The 24,942-nt window shown below is 40.6% G+C and overlaps 1 protein-coding gene across 1 annotated transcript; it reads right to left on the reverse strand.

Annotated features, from left to right (window-relative positions):
- Positions 1-23,148, reverse strand: POGLUT1 (protein O-glucosyltransferase 1). The gene is made up of 11 exons (XM_043874714.1): positions 22,980-23,148; positions 21,646-21,736; positions 20,032-20,175; positions 15,553-15,688; positions 13,223-13,344; positions 7,421-7,480; positions 5,926-6,025; positions 4,157-4,215; positions 2,958-3,125; positions 2,174-2,230; positions 1-1,587 (listed from the first exon to the last, which is right to left on the reverse strand). Exons 1-11 carry the CDS (start codon positions 23,062-23,064, stop codon positions 1,431-1,433), a joined length of 1,179 nt encoding a protein of 392 aa, XP_043730649.1. The 5' UTR covers positions 23,065-23,148; the 3' UTR covers positions 1-1,430.
- Positions 23,149-24,942: the final 1,794 nt, after the last annotated feature.

Here is a 24,942-nt window from a genome sequence, read left to right on the forward strand (position 1 = left end):
TCAGAAATCTGGATGTCTTATTGCCAGATTTATAGCACCTAAGGACACAGTCCCCATGAGCTTTTAATACTCAAAGACAAAATTCAATTTTAAACATTTGCCCTGTTCTATGCAATGATCTTATCAGAAAGTCCTCTAAGAAGGTCCATAGACTTATAGTTTCGTGAAAGGGAGTTTAAATGGCCAAATGCATGTTTCATAAATGGAAATATAGTCCCTGATTTTATATAACTGAATCTCACATTTACTAATTTTGGAACCAGTTGATACCAAACAGTTCTTAAGAGGCAAAGGAAAAGAGTTGATTTCTCAGTGGAAATTTTGGGCCTAAAGAACAAGGATAGTTCTGAGTCATTGGACTACATGGGTTTTAAACTAAAAGTTTCTCCTCATTTTTGACTATGTTAGGGAGAATATCCTGAGATTAAACTACTATCCAAATGTCTTTTTCAAAAAGGAAAAAGGAAGCACTCCAACAGGATGTGCACTAAAACAGGAATCTCCTGTATAAGTAAGTGCTAAAGTTGACTGCTCTAAACTCCCAACTTGACACCATTTCACACATGAAGACTCCTTGAGATCCTGGCAGGTGTGGACTGCTGCCAACTCAAGCAGGAAAAATATTAAGGGTGTGTGAAGAATGAGGAAGAGTTGCTGTTTTATGCACAATTCCTTTAAAGAGTAAGGACTATTTCCTAAATTTATCAGGAGGTTTTTAATCATTCTTTTTTGAAAGAGAACATAAAGGATGTGAAGGCACAAAAAGGGAAGCTGAAATCCAACTGCAATGACTACTCATGCAATTGGCCCCTTTCTACATGGCTTTATAGAAACCTCCTGAGTACCAAAGAGTTTTTGTACGTGTTTACAAAAGAAAGCTCCTATATTGTTTCATGGCACACTGCTGCTTCCTTAGACCTTTCAGAAAATAATCCCCAAGTATTCTTTACAAACGCTAAAGGGCTTTCTACGTTAAAATACAGTGACAGAGATCAAGTGTAGAATAAGTGCAGAACTGTGGTGATGAGTTGTACTAGTTTCATATGAGAGACTTTCTACTCAAAAGAATGAGACAAAGGGCATCACCCCATGGGCACAGTCAGTTTCACAGTGTGGACATACACATATGGATGATCTGAGGCACAAGCTGTGATTGGTCCTAAGAAGATGAAAGGCAGAATCAGGTTCAAAACCCACATCTCACGATTTCTGGTCCTTCTTTAGTAAAGATGTTGAGCGACTTCCTAATTGTATTCCACACAATTTGGATCTTTCTCCAAAGTTGCTCCTGGTACAGCATGATAAGGAAAGCCAGATATCTGACTTGGTAACAGTATCCAAGGTATAGGTGTCACATTCACAGCAAGCTTCTCACCATAGGATATCTGAGGTCTGATGCCATAGAGAGGACTATGGCCTGATCATGACTACTAGAGTTCAGTTTTCAAAAGGTTGGGAACAATCTGATTGTAGCCTTTCCTTTTTGTTACGTTATAGGACAGAAATTTAGAGTATTCGGTCAACAGGTTCTCCCAGTAACAGGTGATGTCATCCATCTTCAAGTGGTTCAGAATAAACTGGCTTCCCCTAGAGACAAGATTAACAAGAACAGTTAAAGCATAACATTTAATAAAACTAGTAGCTTACATTTGAGCACTTACCTGTGCCAAGCACTGTTCAGAACACTTCATGTAAATTAACTCTTTGATCTTCAGAACCAACTCTACAGCCATCGTATCTACTGCTACTGCTGCGTCGCTTCGGTCCTGTCTGACTCTGTGCGACCCTATGGACAGCAGCCCGCCAGGCTCCTCTGTCCACGGGATTCCCTAGGCAAGAATACTGGAGTGGGTTGCCATTTCCTTCTCCATAATATCTACTATACATGTGCATTTGGAAATAGACATTTTTCCCCCCTTAAAAACAAATATATAAAGAGCCAATCCTCTGAAAGGGTACTTAAACCACTTCAAAGATTTCAGTCTAACTCTACAAAGGATGGGCTTGGGACATAGGCGAATGTGTGGTTTTCCCCAGGACAGCTTTGATTCTAATTATCTCTGTATAATGAGGCTAACATTCAGATAGCACCATGGTAACAACATTCTTATGATTTTAGCTTGGGAAAAGTAGGAATGATTAAAGTGGAAAAAGAAAAATGAGCAGAACTTACCTTTCAGCAATTTCTTGAGCTACATCATCATTTGCTTTTACAAACTGCAACAACTCCCTAAAATGCAAAGAATTATTAGGTTTTGAAATACAGACCATGCTCATTAGTACTAAGCAGAGAGATCACAGACTGAGGTCTGTAGTTAATCTTTAGATATATGGATGTTGGGTTTTTTTAAAAGTAAAGCTATCGGGTCCTCACAGGATCAAAATAGCAACAACAAAAAAGTATTCTGCACATAGGTTAAACAGTCTGTTGTAGTTTTGGAACATATTTGGGAAAACAGAGAAATGTTCAGTGATACACACCAAAAATCAATAGTGAAGAAAAAATTTCCCTCCTGTCTCTTGCTCTGGTCCCCAGAAGAGGGCACTGGGCTTACATTTCTGGCCCTCCTCCGCATGCCGTCCTAACTCTTCCCATCATGAGAGGAAATCTGCCTTCGTTTCACTGAGGTCAGTTCTCACACTGTATCTGAAAATCCTTTTGACAATATAACACAACTGAATACCCGTATCTATTTAGTCTTTGAGAGATTAGTGCTTTTTCACTGCATACTATCTGAATGTTACATTTTGAATCAGCATTAGAGCACTTAAAAAATTAAATCCCACTCAAGTCTAGTTGGATAATAATGCAATAATATCTTTGAAAACCAAATTTTTTTTTTTAAAAAAAGCTTTCAGTGGAAAAAGTCATTAGGAATAAATATCTTGAATGGCTGGGGACTTAGGGGCAGGCTGTCGGAGTCATCAGAGACTATGCTTGAGGGATGGCTGCTTACTGGACGTTGGAGAGGTCTGTTTTTACTGGGACGTAGTGAACCCATGGCTTCAACTGTGGGTAGAAGAATTCCAGCCACTCGTCACCAACATGGAAAACAAGTGAACCACACAGAAAGAGGTGTTTGAACCGGAAACTTGCAGCGACACCCCGAAAATTAAACAAATACCTGGAAAAGAGAGAGCAAAATATACTTGATAATATATTCCTGCTACCACACATGACATTTTTTTCTTATCCCCTCTTCTTCTCTCCTTTTATTACCCTCTCTTCTTTCTCTTTCCATTTTTAATTTTCAAGGACCCATCAGCATGTCCCTGTGGAGTTTCCATAAACTCCTTGCTGTTCCAGGGGTTAAAGCCTGTTCCTGGGAATATCAGGGTGAGGGGGAAAGAGAAATACTTTCTCCAGGCAGAGACAGATAGAGCCAGCAGCTGGGTGCTGGGCAGAGCGTATACAAAGCTCAGCGGAAACAATATCTCACCCTATTTACAAGTTTTTCTAGGCCTGAAGTCTCGACCTCATCATGGGCACCCCGCAAAGCCTGGCTTTCCCCACAGGGTTCCATATATGGTCAAAGGTGTGCCCTGCTCCCTGTTTCCTCTTCAGAAGTCTGGAGAAGACAACCAGGCATGCCTAATCCATCTGGAAAACAAAGCTAATAACTAAGGACATCTTCTTTTCAGCATTTCTGGTGCCTGTCTCCACCCAGAGCTGCGTCTACTCTGTAGGTCCCACTGTGCAGTGTAATCACCATTCATTTCCCCGAGTATTCCCACTGCCCACCTCCTGACCTTGTTTTACCTTCATCTCATTCTTAGTCTTGGCATTTGAATATAACACATTAGTTACGTATGCCTCATTCATGTTGAACCTTAAACTAGTTTTATTAATTTAGTAAATGACTGATCTAACTTCAGCTCTTGGCTGTGTGGGGTGCGGAGAGGGGATCCCATCCCTTTGATTATGGGCATACAGGCTCCCTGGAAGCAGGGACCATGTTTCATTGTCTCTGCAGTTCCCAAAGAACCCAGTCCAGAGCTTGGTGCACAGCAGGCTCTCCGTAAACAATAACTAAATGAATTAATGCGACTTTCACAAACCCCAGGTGGACCCTAGTATTAAAGTTCTCACCCAAAGAGAAGCTATTCCAAAAGCAATAGGGAAAACCAGAAGAGTCAGGAGTCCTGGAAATCTTACTTGTATTTGCAGTGATCCACAAGATGGACATCCTTAGCAGCTGGCTTTCCCAAGGTATCCTTTCAGGGAAAAGGAAGTTGTTAGTATTAGCAGCAGGAGCATTTATTGAAGATCACTGTGCAACAAGGGTCACTGAACATTTCATCATCATGACCTCACTGAAGTCTCAGAATGCACAGACTCAGGAGGCAAGGCTGTCTCACTTTATAGATGAAGCAGCCGAGGCTTTGAGAAGTTGGGAGGCTTGCTCAAGGTCACATGTAGAAGAGATTGGGCTTTAACTTGGTCTGTGTGATTTTAGAGTTTAAGCTCCCCTGGGGCCATGTGATTCTTCCTCTGCACTCAGGAGGTCATGGCCTGCAGCACAACTCACTCTGTGTAAATCATACAGCAAAGGAGGTTACAAACGGTGGTTGGTAGGCTTAGAGGTGTAGCCCACACATAAATTTTGTTGTACTCACAAAGTATTTGAAAAATAAATATTCAAACCACTGCCCAGCATTTGTAAGTGGCAGGATACTTCTTACAAAAATCCAGATTTCCACTTTTCTTGGGGGAAAAAAAAAAAAAAAAAAAAGGAGGATTTGGCAAAGAGAGCTCCTATTCCCCTTGGCAGAAATGACTGGACCTTCAGTGCTCTCTCCTGCTCACGACTGCAGCCCCTGGGGGCATCAGAGTCCGAGACCCCTATCCCCTATCCACATTCCAGCCACCTTAGCAGATGGTGAGGGGAACAAGTCTTGCTTGCTTCTGCAGGCTCCCATAGTAGATGCTGTCATGAATGGATACATTTTCTTCATACTTTTATTTTTTAACAAAGTTTCTTACACTGCATTTGCTTCTGTTTGAATTAAATGATCATGTGATAAATACATGCATCTTTACTTAGTATTTCTTAGTTTTCACTTAGTTTTTCTGACACGACGTTTAAACATTTTCTCCTATCATCCTCATATGGTATATGTAAATTTCAGATGAGGACATTTACAACTTAAGGGTCTTTGAATAAGGCAAGAAAGACAGAGTTAAGAGGACAGAGATGGGACTCCCAACCAAAGAAGCCTGTTTCACCTTAGAATCACTTGGGGAATTTTAAACAAATGAAGATGCCTATACACCATTTTCAGAGACTTTGATTTATTCTATTAATTTTTAAGCTCTCTGGCTGGATTGTATAGTCAGGGTTGAGAATCAATGGTTTAAACTAGATTTTGGCAAACTTACCGCCCATAGGCCAGATCAGGGTCACTGCTTGTTTTTGTACACAACTCACAAACTAAAGTTATTTTTACCTTGCAAATGGTTGGAAAAAATCCAAAGGACAATATTTTTATGACGTGGGGAAATTTCATGAAATTCAAATTTCAATGCCCTAAATAAAGTTCTATTGGAACACAGCCATGCTCATTTGTTTACATATTGTCTACGAATGCTTTCACACTGCAGTGGCAGTGCTGAGTAACTGCAACCCAGACTATAAGATCTGAAAAGCCTAAAATATTTACCATCTAGCCATTTACAGAAAGTGTTTGTGACCTCTGGTTTAAACCTTCAAAATAATATAAAATATGAGTCATAATAAGGGCCTGGAAACACAATGTGAGTTTGAAAAAGAATAATTTACACATATACTAATTTTAGTCCATGGAACGTTCTCAACATTCATCCCACCACTGAGAGGAAACCTAATGTGAGGTTCTACCCAGGTGCAATGTTCTTGGAGTGAGAATGTTCACTGCTGTAGCTCTAGTCAGATAATTAGTGATTACTTTCATAGATTTCCAGGCCTGGTTTTTGGTGTACTCTGCATCAACAAGTTTTGGGTTTTTCCGAGATAGAAGAATGAGAGGATCTCGTTCTGGACTTGTCCTATAAAAGAAACACAAGACATAGAACTATGTGTCCTACACTGTAAGATCACTCCCAATCACTGAAAGGTAAGCAGTAATCAGACCCAATGCGATGACCATACGCACAGATGAACAACTCATGGGTTATTTAATAGAAGAGGAGGGGGATACTAGATCCTACAGCATCTAGGTGGTGCTGGCTGTTTGCCACTGTACCCTTCAGGGAAGCAGAGTATTTGGCCCTCTTTGCTTGCATCTAGTCTTTAGGATTATGTTATTCCGGATACTACAGCCACATCCCAGGGAATTATTTCCCTTTTAGAAGCTTCATGTAACCTCTAATCACTGGTACTCATAGCTTACCACCCACCAAAACAGCTACATGACCTTTGTTGGGTGTGCTCTGTAAAATCCAGTATAACATTTAAATTAAAAAGACAACTTAAGGGCTCAAACACCTGAAAACTTTTTGTAGAAAAAGTCCTAGTTATGGTTCTAGTAGCAGATGATATTGACATTTGAGGGGTCATGGACTCCCTGAGAATCTGATAACTGTGGACACCCTCTCTACATATCCCCGTATAACTTCAAGGAGTTCCTAAAAGTCTTGAAGTCCACACGTGGATCCCAAGTTAAGAATCTGTAATCTGAAGATCTGAGAACCAGAGATGTTGACAAGGAACCATTAGCAGTGATTGTTGGGCTCATTTGCACCCTGAAGTCCACCACCAAGTGAAGACAGAGTGTGACCTCTGACAAGGACACACTAAGAAACCTGCAAAACTCTCCCTTCACAGTCTCCTTGGTATTCATCTGTCCAACAGATACTCACTGTGCATCTACAAGGTGGGTACTGTTCTCAACACTGGGGATATGGAGCTGAACAACATGGACTCAGTCTTCCCCTAACCTTTTCACTTTCGCTCTACCTTCCTTCCATGCGTCTCTCTCAACTTTCACCAGTTTCAGTCTGCGCTTCCACCACTATTTGGCAGCCACATGGTCTGATGAAAAAGGCAGCTAGAAGAGCTAGTGATGGTTCCTGCTCTGCCATTAAGTGGCAGAGAGTCAGTGGGCACAATCATAAAGTACTCCTAGGAAAATGCAATCTCTCAGGCAAGAGAACAGCTCATTGTTCTATTCAGCATTAAATAATTAAAGTCCATCACACTCATCACACTTTGTAAATGTCTGCTGAATGACTGGACAGATGAACTTTACTTCTTTGAATTTCAATTCAGCTAAAAGTGATTTGGCCAATAATTTGAGTTCTACTCTAGCCTAAAATTCTGTGATTCTATGTCTTTTTCTTAGTTATCTTAGTTTTCTCTTTGAACTAGAGTTCCCCACACCCTCAAAATTTTACACATTAGCCAGAAGAGTATCTTTGTAAAATGTCAGAAAGTATAATCACCTTGATCCTCGGAAATATGCTGTAGAATTTTTCTTTTTCCATGGCCATTGTGCGGCTGACCTAAAAACAGATTTCATTAGTTTCTGTGTTTCTTCCTTAACTATAGAAAGAAGTGTTTGAATCATTTCTAAAGCTTAGCTGAGAGCTTTACATTTTAAAGTAAGTCTGACCCAGGCTACTCAATTCACTAGCAAGGTAATGCCCAAAATCCTTCAAGACAGGCTTCAACAGTATGTGAACTAGAACTTCCAGATGTACAAGCTGGATTTAGAAAAGGCAGAGGAATCAGAAACCAAATTGCCAACATCCGTTGGATTATTGAAAAAAGCAAGGGAATTCCAAAACCATCTACTTTTGTTTCACTGACTATGAAGTCTTTGTGTGGATCACAAACTGTGGAAAATTCTTAAAGAGATGGCAATATCAGAGCACCTCAGCTGCCTCCTGAGAAACCTGTATACAGGTCAAGAAGCAACAGTTAGAACTGGACAGAACAATGGACAGGTTCAAAAGTGGGAAAGGAGTACATCAAGGCTGTATATTGTCACCCTGCTTATTTAACTTCTATGCAGAGTACATCATGAGAAAAGCTGGGCTAGATGAATCCCAAGCTGGATTCAAGATTGCCAGGAGAAGTATCAACACCTCAGATAGGCAGATAATACTACTCTAATGGCAGAAAATGAAGGAAGTAAAGAGTCTCTTGATGAGGGTGAAAGAGGAGAGTTAAAAAACTGGCTTAAAACTCAGTATTAAAAAAACTAAGATCATGGCATCTGGTCCCATCACTTCATGGCAAACAGATAGGGGAAAAGTGGAAACAGTGATGGATTTTCTTGGGCTCCAAGATCACTGTGGACAGTGACTGCAGTCACAAAATTAAGACACTCCTTGGAAGAAAAGCTATAACAAACCTAGACAGCATATTAAAAAGCAGAGACATCACTTTGCCAACCAAAGTCCATACAGTCAAAGCTATGGTTTTTCCAGTAGTCATGTACGGATGTGAGGGTTGAACCATAAAGAAGGCTGAGTGCTGAAGAACTGATGCTTTTGAGTTGTGGTGCTGGAGAGGACTCTTTAGAGTCCTCTAAACTTCAAGGATATCAAACCAGTCAATCCTAAAGGAAATCAGTCCTAAATATTCATTGGAAGGACTTATGCTGAAGCTCCATTACTTTGGCCACCTGATGTGAAAAGCGGCTTATTGGAAAAGACCCTAATGCTTTGAAAGATTGAGGGCAGGAGAAGAAGGGGGCAATAGAGGATGAGATGGTTGGATGGCATCACCGACTCAGGGGAAACAAGTTTGAGCAAACTCCGGGAGATGGTGGAGGACAGGGAAGCCTGGTGTGCTGCAGTCCATGGAGTTGCAAAGAGTTGGACACGACTTAGCCTTAGCGACTGAACAACAAGGCTACTCAAAAGAAAAAGCTCTAAATGACATTATGTTCCCTTTTATTATTACTTTATCTTCTGGAGATGCTAGCTAGCAATATGTGCACATCTACTGTTTGGTTAATAAGTTAACAACATTGAAAGAAAAGTTCCCCAAAGTAAATGACATGTTTAGGGCTATTTAATTCAGTACAATGAGGATTTCTTCCTTACTTTAAGCAAGAGTCTAGAGGATGAGATGGTTGGATGGCATCACCGACTCAATGGACATGAGTCTGAGCAAGCTCTGGGAGTTGGTGATGGATAGGGAAGCCTGGCATGCTGCAGTCCATAGGGTCGCAAAGAGTCAGATACGACTGAGCGACCGAACTGAACAGATTGATAAAATTACTAGCCAACAATAACTGCAGAGAACATCAGATACCGAATCAAGGGCAAGGAAATAAATTCCTTCCTGACTTTATGTTTTAGATGCATAGGAAGTATCATCAGATTTAGTCTGATTTTGCAAAGCATTCTGGTATCCTCAAACTGTACTTAGTGCTCCATAAAGACCAAGTCCCCGAGACTCAATTCTCAATACCAGTTACCACAGCCAGCTTTCCTTGCTGAAACTGCTAGCTCACAGATGCATCATTTTTTTTTTTAAACACGAAAAACATTTTGTATTGGGGTACAGCCAAATAATAATATTGTGATAGTTTCAGGTGACAGATGCATCATTCTTAACTGACTTTGTGGGAACCCTTCACAGAAGTTTTTGCAGCGTCTTTCTCTGAAAAAGGAGGGGGTAAGACTGAAGTGGAGTTCATGAGGGCTTGGTGAGCTGTTCGCTATAATGGAGAGACTTTGCACATACACTTTTCAGGTAGAGACACTGTTCAGATACAAACAGTGTCCCATTACTCATTTTCTCCTAAGTGACCCAGTCCTCCATATTTTCTTGGCTTATCTTCCAGTTCTTTCTCACTGGATCATCTTTACCTGATTCTCCAGTCCAACTATTTCTTACTCTGTCCTATACTCCCTCCTAACAAATCAGAACTACTGTAGCACTGGGGGGTGGAATGGGGGGAGAGGGGGTTCCTAGGTGGCACTAGTGGTAAACAACCTGCCTGCCAATGTAGGAGACATAAGAGATGCAGGTTTGATTCCTGGGTCGGGATCAAATATAAACACATACACACACACACACACACACACACACACACAACTCATTCTTACAACCTTACAAGATGGCTTTTATTATCCCTACTTAACACAGTCGAGGCCTTTAAGAGGCTAAGCAATTTGCCCAGCATCACACAGCTAGTAAGGTTTAAATCCAGAGTCCCTGTTTTTAAGCCCTATTCTACCTTTACTTTCCATTTATGCACAATATTCTATTTTATAGCCATGTCATAATTCACTCCATTCCTTATTGGTGAGCTTTCAGGTAGTTTTAAACTTTCTACTTTAAGAAACAACATTGAAGTGAATATCCCGGTATGCACATTTTTGCGTACTTGTTTAATTATTTTCTCAGGATAAATTCTTGAAGTAAAATGGCTGGGTCAAAGGATATACACATTTTACATTTTGATATATTACACTGCTCAACTACCCAACCAGAAATACTGAAATTTTGAGTATAAATTTCCTTAGTTCCTGGGAAAGCTGAATTTAATACAGACAAACTTGAACCAAGTATCATCTGTTTTCCCTCTCCCTCATTTTTCCCCACCCACCTATCCACCCCCTCAGAAGACCCATGTTAGGATTTTTGTCTCTGGGCAAGCACTAACACTGGTGCTGCCCGAGCCCTCTTTTATAACCCCACTCCTCTGCTGACAGTAGAGTGAATCTTTAAATCCACAGGGACACTAAATTCTTCTACAGGGTGAAAAGTAAGTCAATGGGGACAAACTCCCAGAAGAGCATAAAGATGGAAACATGCCAGGCAGACACCAATGCAGATCAGTAAACAGATTACTAAAGTTTCAAGGTAAGAAATGAAATCACGAGGCTAGAGATTCTGAATGGAGGGCTCTAAAAAATAAAATTACAATTCTTAAATCATGAATAAATTCAGCTCAAGAATAAAAGGGGAAGGTATCAAAAGAAAAACATATTAACGTAAGTTAGATTTTTAAAACATATTCTATCTCCCTAAAAATTGCTTATTAGTTTGCAAATGGTAAAAGAGTGGCAACTATGCAGTAAAAGAGAAGGATAGACTTAAGAGCTGTTGCAGATTAGAACAAGTTAAAGACACATAAAGACTAAATACAACACAAGATGCTGGACTGGATCCTGTATCTGAGAAGAAATGTATCTTATGGGACATTGTTATGACAATTAAATGTTGAATTAACATTGTTCCCTGTATTTGATAATGGCAATGTGGTTATAAAGGAACACTCTTGCTCTTAGGAATTATGCAGCAAAGAATTAAGGGGTACAGAGCCATAAAGTATGCAAAACGCTAATAGTTCAGAAAATAAGAAATTATGCAAATATTACACATGCAGCCTACACATACATTGAAGGACACAATGAATCAAGTTCTTATCTGATGGAATACCATGCAACTGTTTAAAACAATGAGGCAGTTTGCTATGTACTGCAGCAGTAGCTGCAGCTAAGTCACTTCAGTTGTGTCCGACTCTGTGCGATCCCATAGACGGCAGCCCACCAGGCTCCTCTGTCCCTGGGATTCTCCAGGCAAGAATACTGGAGTGGGTTGCCATTTCCTTCTCCAATGCATGCATGCATGCTAAGTCGCTTCAGTCGTGTCCAACTCTGGGTGACCCCATGGATAGCAGCCCACCAGGCTCCTCAGTCCACAGGATTCTCCAGGCAAGAATACTGGAGTGGGGTGCCATTTCCTTCTCCACCTATGTGCTGACATGGAAAGATCTCTAAGACACACCAATAAGTGGGGGAAAAGTTGCCTAGGTGGGACACATTGATAAATTTTTATAAGCACACACAGTTTCCATATTCTGAGAAAAGTTGTTTTTAAAGAGATTTTAAAAACAAAGTAGGGAGGGGGGGATTGGGACGGGGAATACTTGTAAATCCATGGCTGATTCATGTCAATGTATGACAAAAACCACTACAATATTGTAAAGTAATTAGCCTCCAACTAATAAAAGTAAATAAAAAAAAAAAAAAAACAAAGTAGATATACAGCAGGTGGGAAAAGAGCTAAAAAAAGAAGAGTGTGAAAAGTGTATTTGCAAGCACCTGAGGGAAAAAAAAGAATCAGAAAACTAAAGTCAAGAATAACTTCGTGAAAAAATGTTAACAACATTTTTATTTTTCCCTCTCTCAAAATTATGTTCAAAATGAAATGCTAAATAAGAAATGACAGTCTCACAGTCTGGCGGACACAGGAAATATTAACTAGTGGAGAAGATAATCCTCTTGGAAACCTGGATTTCAGGCCTAAATTGGTTTCTTGACCAAAGTCACTTAACCTCTCTTGAGTTTGCATTCCCTCATCCCTGAAAGAAAGAGCTGGACAAGAACAATGAAATATGAGGCCAAGTTATCTTAAAAAATAATTTCCCAAATATACTTACTGAATAATTGACTTGTTTATTTAATCAGTGGCTCTAGCTGACACAGAGGACTACAGCCCTACATGTTTCTCCAGAGAAGGGATGTTTTCTTCATCTCATTTAAATATGTAGTCACACTTAATACAGGTGATAGATATCTATGAAAATTAAGTTGAATTAAATTATTGCTTTCTCTACATCTGAGAGAAGAACTAGAAAGACTGTATTTCTAGAAGTTTACTAATTAGGTACCCAAGTTGTTTGGATCATTAATGTAAAATGCAGCTAGGTAAGAAATACCTACAGCTTGATGAACAAGACAATCTAAATTCTGAAATGATGGCAGGATGCAGACAACAGGCCAAGGCAGGTTTCAATCTTCAGTTTGAGAGAGTCTGGAATAAGCTTGAACTTGAGATGCCTATGGAACATTTATGCCCACCACATCCCTGCCTGAAGAACTTGGCTCTTAATTGTAAAGTACATTTATGTTCTTCCAAGTCATTTTCTATCCTTCCCCACAATATGATCATTTATTCTTTCCTATTTATAAAAGGAATTTACTCTTAAAGAATCTTAAAAGTATAGAAAAATTTAAAGAAGAAGAAAAGAGGCTTCTATAATCCCTCCCACAGAAGCACTGCTGACATTTCAGGGTAAGTTCTTTTGCTCTTTTTCTATGGATACGTAAATACTTCTATACACATATAAAATTGCTTATGCTATAATGTGTTTTTTTTTGTCTTTTACTTTTAGTTTAAAAGTTAGTCATTTTAGAGAAAATAATTGTTTATACTTAACTGTTTATTTCAAGGTGATCCGAAAAGAGGGAAAAATAAAACCTCTCTAGAGGACCTACCTTACCAGATCTTCCCTGAAGAGGTCCCACCGTCCAAGACCCGTAGGATATATTGGCCAAACAGCAGGTCCTCCTTCCCAAAATGTCCAAGCAGGATACATGATATCATGGTACTCTGATGTCTTCAACAGAAACAGAGAAGTTATTTTAAATGTTTTGGAGCAGAGGAAGAAGCAGCAAACTGCACTCTTATCATGGGATCTGGAAAAGGCCTTGCCCCTGTGTTATACCGTCAAAGACATATCCAAGCCTAGACTCTGGATGCTAAAAGGCAAAAATGGTCATGGGTTAAAATTCATGGGCTGACTGAATCCCAGAATATGAAATCACACTAAATGTCAACTTTTCCAGTTCCCAAAAGTTCTGTTTTTCTAGAAGACATATACTGTTAGAGGTTTTAGTTTAAGGAAACGATATATCCAATTCTGAATGACCACACAGCTTTCTCATCTTTTAACTGATATCGTACTTGGAGTGTATATGGTCCTACCAGTTCTTAGTTATTTCCTAGATAAGTCTTTCAGGAGTAAGAATTAGGAAATACAATGCAATAGTTAAACGAGTGTGGGCTCTTGAGAAAGATTATCTGACTCCAACTCTTTCCAACTCTAGGCAAGTTACTTAATCTTCCTATGCTTCAGTTTCCTTATCTTTATAACTAGAGAAATGATAATATCGATAATAGTATCTATCTAACAGGCTTGTTTTAAATATTAAATGAGTTAATACATGTAAAAAACTTAGAACAGTGACACATAGTAAATACTCAATAAGTGTTAGTGTTACCTAATACTGTGGCACTTAGCTCATATTGGTTGGTCAATAATTCTGAATTATTTTTTGGTTATTTTTTTTTTTGATCAGGGTCAAAAGTAATGATGGGCAGAAAGGGGGTAGGGGTATTATCCCACACCCTTTGAAAAAAATTTGAAACCATTTGAAACCTTTACATGGTTTCAAACGTTTGAAACCTTTATATGGTTACTTCTGTTAAAATTCTGGCCACTGATAAGCCTCTAATTCTACTGTCTTCCACTGGAATTGCATATGCAATATGCTGTTTGCCTTCTTTCAAATATTTAAAAAATGGTATGTGATTCATCAAGCACCTCAGGCATAACAGCTGCTCAAAAGAAACTGCATACTTATTATAAAGCTGACAGACTAAAATCCCTCCCTGGCAAACTAGGAGTCATTGGTTTAAAAAGAAGGGGCGGGGGGAAGGAATTAAAGATGAAAGGAAAGTTAGTATACTGATGATCATACTTCATTATCCACAGAAAAAACCAGATAAATAATAAACAGAAATCCTTACTGACTTACATGGGAGCCTCTATCTGTTCTTCTGAGAGGGCTTCATGACAAATAACGGGACCAAGCACTTTTGAGAAATGAGGCTAAACCATGGGAAATGCAACACAATGTGGCCTCAGCCCACTTGCAACACAGGAAATAAACAAGTCTAGAGAGAAAGTAAACTCTGATAAAGAAAAAGTGGGGATAAAAAGTCCCTCTGCTTAGGAGACACCAAATCAGAAACAGAGTTCCTTTTCTTAAAGTCCAGAGGGTTTTCCCAAACCTACTTTTCTCCCATAGAATTTTCCATCCACTCTCTTCTAGCCTCCCCCATCCCTGCCCCCAAGTGCTTTCATATTTAGTCTCTAGGGAATGAAGGCCCATTCCTGCTAATACATCATTTGCAAGAACCTAAGCACTAAGATATTAACTGTGCCATATTCTCCAAGCCCGTAAGCATGTCCTAGTACTCCTATCTCTCTGTAACCAGACTCAAAGATCACCCTCTCATACTGGTATCTTAGGCCTATCCCCTCAATGCACCGTTTGGGTGCAAACTGTGTGGTTATTTGAGCATCTTTAGTCTGACCATTAGCCTGGCGAGGACCCTGGGATACAGTGGCCAGACAGACAATACCCAATGGCATGGCTGATACATACATTGTAGGAGCTCAACAAATATTTTTGTCGAAAGTCCATGAGCTTTCTTGGGTCACTCTCTCCCATGCTCTGTAGGTTCTCTGAACCCCACCTCCAATGTATTACAGGTTCCTCAGCCTCTCTCATTCCTCACCCTCCACACTTAGCCCTAGCTAAGATCCCAAGCAATCATACTCATCACTTACAGGTCCTCACCTCCATCTCCTCAGTCTTATCATTCAATGACTGTGAAGCTAACCGGGACACAGACCCGCTTTGGGACCTCAGGCCTCATCCTTACCATTACCCATCAGACTCTGCCACATTCAGTCATCTCCTGCTTATGCCCTAGAAGACCACCCTCCATCCCCTCAGACAGCCCTTCCTGTACTTACCTTACTGAAGGAGAAGATTGGAATGGCAGGCTCCATCCATTTAGGAACCTGAGGATAATCTCGCACATTGATCACCATCTCCACGTCAGGGAGGCGCCCAATAATTTCCAAAATAAAGTGTTCAACACCACTACACCTGTCAACCAGAAATACCACAACTTCACCAGAGCAGTGCCTGCTCTCAGACAAGGCAGGGTCCCACTGACACTTTCAAGGTAAGACAAGCCAGCATTCAGATCACTGGCCTGCAAAGTGTCCTGACAGCAATGCTTCTGAAGGGACTATTCCACTCTTTCATGTGGTGCAAGTTATCTTTTCTGGCTAAGCTTCTCCAGCTTAGAATAATAAAACTCTCCAACTAGATCATTCCAAGTTTGATCGGAATGTTATCGCTACGCCACCACTTCCTCCCCTCTTTTCATTTCCAGCATTTATTTCTCCTACATGGAATAGTTTAATTAGTAAGCAAGATGTAAACTTTGATAGGAACTGGAAAAGCTGATTTTCTAATTGTATCCCTTGGGCTTTGCATCTCACAAAGACATTTTTATTTCCACCATAACTAAGTCTCATAGTTTATGAGGAAGGATAAAGAAACTTTCATTACCTTCAACCTAAATACAGAACATTCTCAAAAGCAGCTTTGCAAGCCAGAAAGAGTGCCAGGTACATAATCACAAAGATTGTCACACAGCTTTCAGAACAGATTTTCTAAAAGGATTTCTGGAAAGAAAGTAAGTATACACCCAGAGCTAACTTTCCTGCCCCACCCTTGAGTTCCAGACCAGCACAGTACTGGTAGCAACATTCCAAGGTCTGACCAAAATTTTCTGGCAGCGCGATAATGACTGATATATATATATAGGGTGATAACTACATATCAATATATAGGGTGATAACTAAATAGCAATCGTTCATAAACATACAAAAAAGATGGTCAACTGTACTACTAACAAATAAATGCCCCCAAAGCCAAAATTATAAAAACAGAGAATAAAATGGTGCTTATCAGAGGCTGGGGAAGGAGGGGATAGGACAGATGTTGTTTAAGGGAACAAACTTACAAGAAGCAATAAATAAGCCATAGGGATCTAATGCACAGTGAAGTGAATATAGATAACAAAATGGTATTATAATTATCAAACTTAAGAGACTAGAATTTAATCATTTCCACTACTAAAAAAGAAAATAATTATGTAACATGATATAGAGGTGCTAATTGTTGCCACAACAGAAATCATATTAAAATAAACTTATCAGATTAACATGTTATACATCTTAAATTTACAAGTTATATGTTAAATATATTTCAACAAAAAAGTATCAACATGACAAAAGAAAAAGTCTAGTGAAGCTACATTCTAGTTTCTACCAATCAGATTGTCAAAGATCAAAAGAGCCTGATAATACATAGTGTTACTGAGTGTGTGAGGTCTATTCTGAGCATGTGATAGGAGGGTGGTGAATGTGTAAACACAACCTATTTAGAGGACAATCTGCTTCTATTTATTGAGACTTAAAAACACTTTATTTGCCTAGTTAATTTTACTTTTATACTGTAGATATATGTACAAAGGGGCTTCCCAGGTGGGGCTAGTGATAAAGAACCCGCCTGCCAATGCAGGAGACCCAAGAGATGCGGGTTTGATCCCTGGGTCGGGATGATCCCCTGGAGGAGGAAATAGCAACCCACTCCAGTATTCTTGCTTGAAGAATCCCATGGACAGAGGAGCCTGGTAAGCTATAGTCCATGGAGTCACAAAGAGTCAGACATGACTGAAGTGACTTAGCATGAGTGTTCAAAAGTCTAAGTTCAAGAATGTTCACTGCAGCATTGTTTCCATTAGTCAAAAATTAAAGGGGAGAGATGGGAAATAATTAAGCATCCATTGATATAGGACTGAATAAAGAAATCCATAAAATGGGTTTTTTATGCTGCTATGAAAGAGTTTTCCATGTACTACTCCTATGGATCAATTTCAAAATCTATTGATACATGGAAAGCAAAAGTAAGTTGTAGAACAGAAGATACAGCATATTCTGGTTTGCTGATGAATCTAGACAATTGAATATGCAGATTATTTCTGGCAGGATATACAATAAACCTGCAAGTGTAGTTGTCTCTTGAGAGGAAGACTCAGGGACCAGTGGAATGGTGGAGGGCATCACTGTATACACTTTTGAGTTAACCAAATATTTTACCATGTGCATATAATACTCCTTTGATGTTAAAAAAAAATTACTAGTTACAAAGTTTAAAAAATGTATTACTGTAGTACATTTACATATTAACAGCTCAAACATGTTATTTTCTTTCACATCTGGCTTTTAAAATAGCACTCTCCCATACTGCATGATTCTATTTATATAAAACTCAAGGAAATAATCTATAATGAGAGAGAGCAAATCAGTGGATACCTGAGGATGGGGATAAGACAGGAGGAAGGCATGACAGGGAAAAGGAGAAAGAAGGGCCACAAAGGGGCACAAGGTAAGTTTTGCAGTGATAGATAGGTTCATTATCTTGGCTACAAATACATATATATATATGAGATACATATTTTGATATATGTATCAAATTGTACACTTTAGATATGTGCAATTTATGCCAACCATACTTCACTAAAACTATTATTTAAAAAAATACTGTTATTCCCTATCTTTGAAATGATGTATCTCCAGGGTTAATTAGATGGTGCTCCAGTTCCTTAGCAAAATCTTTCAGCTCATCCTTGAAATGCTGAGTTTACATGTCCTTTTGTTCAGAACTGAATACTTTAAATGTCACTGATATTTCTCAAACTGGGTGAATTAAAAGTATCTAGACCTAGAAAGATACTACTTTTGGCCAGATAAGAGTCCGAGATATTACACACCTGTGTCCATTTCATTAAAGATGCTGGTTCTAAATATTTTGTTTTGTTTCTCTTTTATTTAACTCTCAATTCTTTAGCTGTGTATGTAGTTGGGGTAAGGAACTTTCAAAGTATTAGAACTCTAGACTATTTTATTGCCAATGAAAGGTCCCATCCTCTCTTAAGAATATTTCTAAAAGCTCAAGATTCTGACCACAATGCTCTGGGGTCAGGAATAAGAGCTATGTGCCTTGCAGAAACTTCAAGAGCACAATTTAATTTGATCTGGAGATTGTTCAGCTAACTATCAAACACTGGAAAACCTTTTAAAGTCCAAAAGACCTATATTGATATTTTCTTTCTCATTTGTAGAAATCACAAATTCCTCTATACTCATAATTTGTAGTTAAAGTCTCTACTATTGCTCCAAGTAATGAAACAAATGTCTATGTAAAATATCTCAATGATTTTCCCCACTACCACCTTACTTGCTCCTGACACTTGAAAACCAAACTTGTGATTACCTCGGAATATGGGATGTTAAATGATCTTTATATTTTTCTGTTGTTGTTTTTATGTATTTTTGACAGTGAAAATATACTAATTTGTAATGAAGTTATTATGACAAAATATAAATCCTTGTGACCAAATAGATGCATGTTTTTTTTACAATACTGCTCATTTATTTTACTTGTAATGACATACGTCATTTAGAAAAAAAGATCTTAGTAAGGGAATACTCTGCCTTCTGGGTTTTGTACTTTGCAATTTTATAAAGATTTGAGGATTTTTTTTTTTTTTAAAAGAACTCCTGGGAATTCCCTGGTGGTCCAGTGGTTAGTACTCTGAGCTCTCACTTCACTTCCCCGGACACAGGTTCAATCCCTATTTGGGAAACTAAGATTCCACAAGCCAGGCGGCTGAGCCAAAAAAAAAAAAAGGCTGGAACGAGGAAGGTTTATTGTTTGTTGTAAATAATGCTGCCTAAGGGCAATTTCCAGCCTCAGGCTACGACCCTCCCCATCAGCCTTTAGCCCACTGATAAGGAGCTTCAGCTCTCACAGCTAAAGTCCTGCCTAGTATGGCCTGTGTAATCTGCAGCCCTAGTTATTTCTCTTGCCTTCTGCCACCTTTCTTAGAATAGTTGTCATCTAGAACAATAGCTGTCCCCTGACAATCAGTCATCGCTTCTCCTTCAACCCAGCTCACTCACACCAGTTAACATTAGCCTGTGTCCTGCAGCTGCTATACCTGGAGAAGAACGGGTAGAGCCACATCCAGTACAACCAGTGATGTGCCCCAGCCTTATAAAGAGAAAGGAGACAGATGTCACTATTGTGGGGTCCTGAAATGTGAGGGTTTACTGGTAAGCCCCTTTAACTAGACTCTATGTAAGAGTGTCAGTTGCTCAGCCGTGTCTGACTCTTGTGACCCCATGGACTGAAGCTCACCAGGCTCCTCTGTCCATGAAATTCTCCAAGCAAGAATACAGGAGAGGGTTGCCATTTCCTTCTCCAGGGGACAGTCCCAACCCCAGGATTGAACCTGGGTCTTCTGCATTGCAGGTAGATTAGTATTAAGTAAGCAATAAGGTCAGAAAATATATGTACTTTATAGCTCTTACCTTGAGGGGAACATGCAGTCACTTTCTCGGTATAATCTGTTCTTAATGATCTGATAGTGGGTCCCTAGCTTCCGTCTGACTACCTCTGCCATCATCTTCCTGGAGATACCTCCTCGGAAAGGAGTTAGATCCTCTTCTATGACACTGGAAAAGAAGGGGAATCATCAAGGAAAGCAGGCCAAGAGAGGGGTACCATCCTACCACTTCCTATCTGTAGGTCTAGGCTTAGTATCAGAGAGCACAGTAAGCTTCGGGAAAGAAGAGAGAGCAGGAAGAGCAACCTCTTTCCCAGAAGCACCACAGGTAACTTAAAATAACAACAACAAAGCAACAAAAAGGAAAAAGCAAGCCAGTAACGAGCATCTCTTCCCCTCCCTCTACCTGGACTGCCCCTCCCTTGCCTGCTGCATATCCTCCTCAATACTCGTGTCACACCTGTGTCCTCCTGGTCACTGCAGACCCACTGACCTTTCCTTCTCTGAACCCCACAGAAGGCACAGTTTATGCCTTACAGCTTGAAACCAAGTCTTATGTTCTAGCCTGTTCGGCCCCTACCACCCCCACACACTCTAGCAACATGTGTGACTGACAGGAGTAACTAGGAATTACACTATTTTGTATCCCTTTTATGGAGAAGGCAACAGCACCCCACTCCAGTACTCTTGCCTGGAAAATCCCATGGACGGAGGAGCCTGGTGGGCTTCCATCTATGGGGTCGCACAGAGTCAGACACAACTGAAGTGACTTAGCAGCAGCAGCAGCATCCCTTTTAAGGCTTGATACAAACCAAGTTTTCAGTAAGTATCACATGCATCAGATCAATTTTTTCAGGAATTATAAAATAACAAACATAATGAGGAGTTAAAGGACTGCCATTTAACTGATAAGGAATCTGATATCTAGAGAAGTGACTTGGATCTAAGACCTGAATCTGGCACTAGAATATAAGGCTGATTTCAAAGTAATCTTTCTACCATCATACTCTAGCCTTAATTTGCATACATTAAAAGATAACCAACAGGAAACATAATTTGATTCATTTAAAAATATGTTCATTCCTTCAACAAAATTTACGGAGTACTTACTAAGAGTAGGGCTTCAAAAAAAAAAAAAAAAAAGAGTAGGGATTCCCTTGTGGCTCAGCTAGTAAAGAATCCACCTGCAATGCGGGAGACCTAGGTTCGATCCCTGGGTTGGGAAGATCCCCTGGAGAAGAGAAAGGCTACCCACTCCAGTATTCTGGCCTAAAGAATTCCATGGACTGTATAGTTTATGCGGTTGCAAAGAGTCAGACATGACTGAGCAACTTTCACTTACTGAGAGTCAGCACCAGGAATACAACAGCAAATGTAGGACATATGCTTTGACCTCAAGAAGCTTTCAGTCCAGTGGGGAATGCAAACAAGTACATTCCTACAGGGAATTAACAGGCAATGCTGAGACCACCTGGGCCTCTACTATCCCAGGGTATTTTTATTCCCTAGAAATCAGAAAACCACCTCAGGGATCCTGTCTGCTCTGTGACCACTGCAACCAAGGTCTCTTGGGGATTTTAGGGGACTTCCTCCTGACAAGATCTAAATTCTTAAAGATGGGTGAAAGAAAAGAACTCACCCGTGGTAACAGCTGCAGTCTGAACTTGAACATGGTTCGTAATTCTCCAAAGCCCTGTTAATTTGGTCAATAAATACTTTCCATTTTGAATCTTCAAAAAGTGAAGAAAATGAAGGTTAACAAAACACTCCTGAGTATTCTTATTCACTAGCAACAGGTAAGTAGAATCCACAGAAAGCCAAAACTTTTGTTAGACACCCCCTTTTCGTCCCCACTGGTAGAAACGGACAGCCAGGAAGGATACACTCTACAGCTCTGCAGCACTCAGGTCAAGGCCGCTCCTCTACTCTGCTCCCAGACACCCGAGAGAGGGGAAAGTTCCCAAGTTTAATGCCTGGCGCTCAGACGGTTACGGATCAACTGGTCACACAGATCCTCAGTTTTTACTAATCAAACTGAGCCCTATAAAGAGGATCGATTAAAAGCCACAGGCATTAACCCTCCTTTCATCTCTTCACACACACACACACACACACACACACACACACACACACACACACCCCCACACCCCCTATAAAGAGGATCGATTAAAAGCCACAGGCATTAACCCTCCTTTCATCTCTTCACACACACACACACACACACACACACACACACACACACACACACCCTATAAAGAGGATCGATTAAAAGCCACAGGCATTAATCCTCTTTTCATCTCTTCACACACACACACACACACATAACCCTCCTTTCATCTCTTCACACACACACACACACACACACCCCCTATAAAGAGGATCGGTTAAAAGCCACAGGCATTAACCCTCCTTTCATCTCTTCACTCACACACACACACACACACACACACACACCCACAGGCATTAACCCTCCTTTCATCTCTACACACACACACACACACACACACATTATCCCCCAGTGTGTCTTAGGGAGGTGCTGGGTAGCCAAGCGCACACACACACACACCCACCCACCCACAGGCATTAACCCTCCTTTCATCTCTACACACACACACACACACAGACACACACAGACACACACACACATTATCCCCCAGTGTGTCTTAGGGAGGTGCAGGGTAGCCAAGCGTGGGCCATACCCGCTGTGGGCATGCCCTCCCCTACCCACTATCGCTCCAAATTCTGGAGGATGGGTTACTCTCCAGGGTTCTGGGCAGGAGAAGCAGCGCCAGACACCCAGAGGCACTCTCTGCTTCGAAGAGCCGCCGTGCCCGCTGCCCAGCTCTGCGCTGCAGCGGCCACAGCAAGAGAGGGGCGCCGGCAGCACGGGAGAGCGAAGGGCGCGGAAGAGCGCCCCGGAACGCGGCCAGACCCCGAGCCCCAGCGGTGGGCCCGGCCCTCTCCGGAGCGCACCTGACTCCTTCTCGCGGCCCGGCACCGGGGGCAGGAGTAGCAACAGCAGCCACAACCAAAGCTCGGAGGGCGCCCCCAGCTCCATCGCCTGCCGCCCAACTGCGGACTCCCGGCTGCTGCGCGGACGGAAGCGGAGCCCCGCACAAAGATGGCCGAGGAGCCGCACCACGTGGGCGGAGGGCCGCCCAGCGCAGTGACGGCGGAGCGCCGCTCGGCCTCCCGGTCCTGGTCCCGAGCCTGGCAGGCCTCCGGGTCCTGGTCCCGAGCCTGGCAAGCCGCGCAGCTTCTCTGGGAAGGCGGTGCAGGCTGTCAGCTGCTGACCTGCTCGTTTGTTTACAGCTGAACTCGCGCTCTTTATATATACATGTATATGCATCTCTCAGATAAAATCGAATCCCAGGAGAGAATGAATAAATGGCACCCCGGGGAAAAATGTCTCATATTTGTCCTTTACATTCTATAACATCTTGAAAACATCTTATTCTCCGCAGCCAAAAACCTGAAAGCCAAAAAGGAAACATTTTTTTCGCCCAAAGATTTACAGTTAGTGGCACAACCCGGGCTAGCTGTTCTTTCCACGGCCTCAAACTGCTTCTTCTTCTTCTTCTTTTTTTTTTTTTTTTACTAAATAGTATAGATTTGAGCACTTGAATGTCTACAGTACTGTTAGACCTCAAATGATTGCAAATAGTATATAGCACACGTCTCTTGGTAATAGCAATTTATAACAGTCAGGGTGACTCGGGGGGAGGGCAAAAAAAACCAGAAGACAACATTATACTGTAAAGTGTAGGCATATACAGTGATCATACAGTTCCAAGTATGTATCCATTGTGTAAAATGTGCACGGTGACACCGTAGGCTCTGTGGAAATACAAGATGAGATCTGTGTCCTGAAGAAATTTAGATCTAGTAGGGAGAAAAATATCCTTCCCGGGAGCTTATTTACAATTTAAGGCAATAACTAAATGCTACTGGTTTCAGTGAAGGGAAAGATCAATATGGAAATCTGTAGAAAGAGGCAGGAAGGGTATATTGTATTCCAGGCTGAGGAAAAGGTGATGTTGCAGTTCATGAATATTGTGCTAGAGATGCTGAAAGGGGGGAGGCCATAATTTGCAGGTGGGAGTAGAACCTGGGTTGATGGTAGTGAAGCATTTAGGATGTATGTTGAGGAATGGTGGAAGATAAAATAATGTTGATTAGTTAGGAATGGCTATGTAACTCATTTTGGGTGAGTGGGGAAGAGGAGAAAATGAATCCTTAATACTGTATCTTACAAGCCTTTAGGAATCTAAATGAAAACGAGTCAGTTTCTTCTACTTCCAGGAAGGTGTGCAATACTTCAAAGTGGATAATTAATCAAAAGCCCACCAAGCAAGGTACTACATAGATGAACACAATAAACTTCCCTTCAAAGTTAGTTTAAAGTGAATACAGTGGAAAACAAATATCCTCCCCTTCAAAGTTAGTTTAAAATGAATATAGTGGAGAACAATTATAGAAACTCTAATAAAGTAGCTTAGTTTCCACAATTACAGTTCTGTGATGATGGAAATCACTTCATTCTGTAAGGTCTTTGAAATGAAAATAAATCATATTTTCTGCAACTTTACAATGTTTATATTTGAAGTGAGAGATCAAGAGTAAGTGAGCCCTCTACACAGGAGGAATAAGGTACACATGAATTTAAATATTACTTGTTTCATTTCCTTAACTGGTAAGATTTTATTTCCAGTGGTTGCTATATGTGAATGAGTGCTAGAATTCTCCTGTGAATTAAGAAAACCACAGATCAAAAAAAAAAAAAAAAAGAAAACCACAGATTTCTAGGCCTTTGCCATGGTCATTAATTTAAAATGCAAACACTGTAGTTTAATAAAAGACCCTCCATGTTCAAGCTCATTGTGTCTTCAAAGTCATTTCATGCTCACCATAATCTGGCTGTACAGCTTTACACTGA

The sequence above is a fragment of the Cervus elaphus genome, chromosome 19, assembly GCF_910594005.1.
Source record: "Cervus elaphus chromosome 19, mCerEla1.1, whole genome shotgun sequence".
NCBI lineage: Eukaryota > Metazoa > Chordata > Mammalia > Artiodactyla > Cervidae > Cervus > Cervus elaphus.

Bases quoted from the DNA above. Each gene is read 5' to 3' on its own strand.
- POGLUT1 (XM_043874714.1), bottom strand. From the start codon at position 23,064: ATGGAGCTGGGGGCGCCCTCCGAGCTTTGGTTGTGGCTGCTGTTGCTA. The intron at 13,345-15,552 runs GTAAGTACAGGA...TTTCTGTTGAAG, and splicing joins CAATCTTCTCCTTCAGTAAG to ACATCAGAGTACCATGATAT. The intron at 3,126-4,156 runs GTAAGATTTCCA...TCTCTTTTCCAG, and splicing joins GTGGATCACTGCAAATACAA to GTATTTGTTTAATTTTCGGG.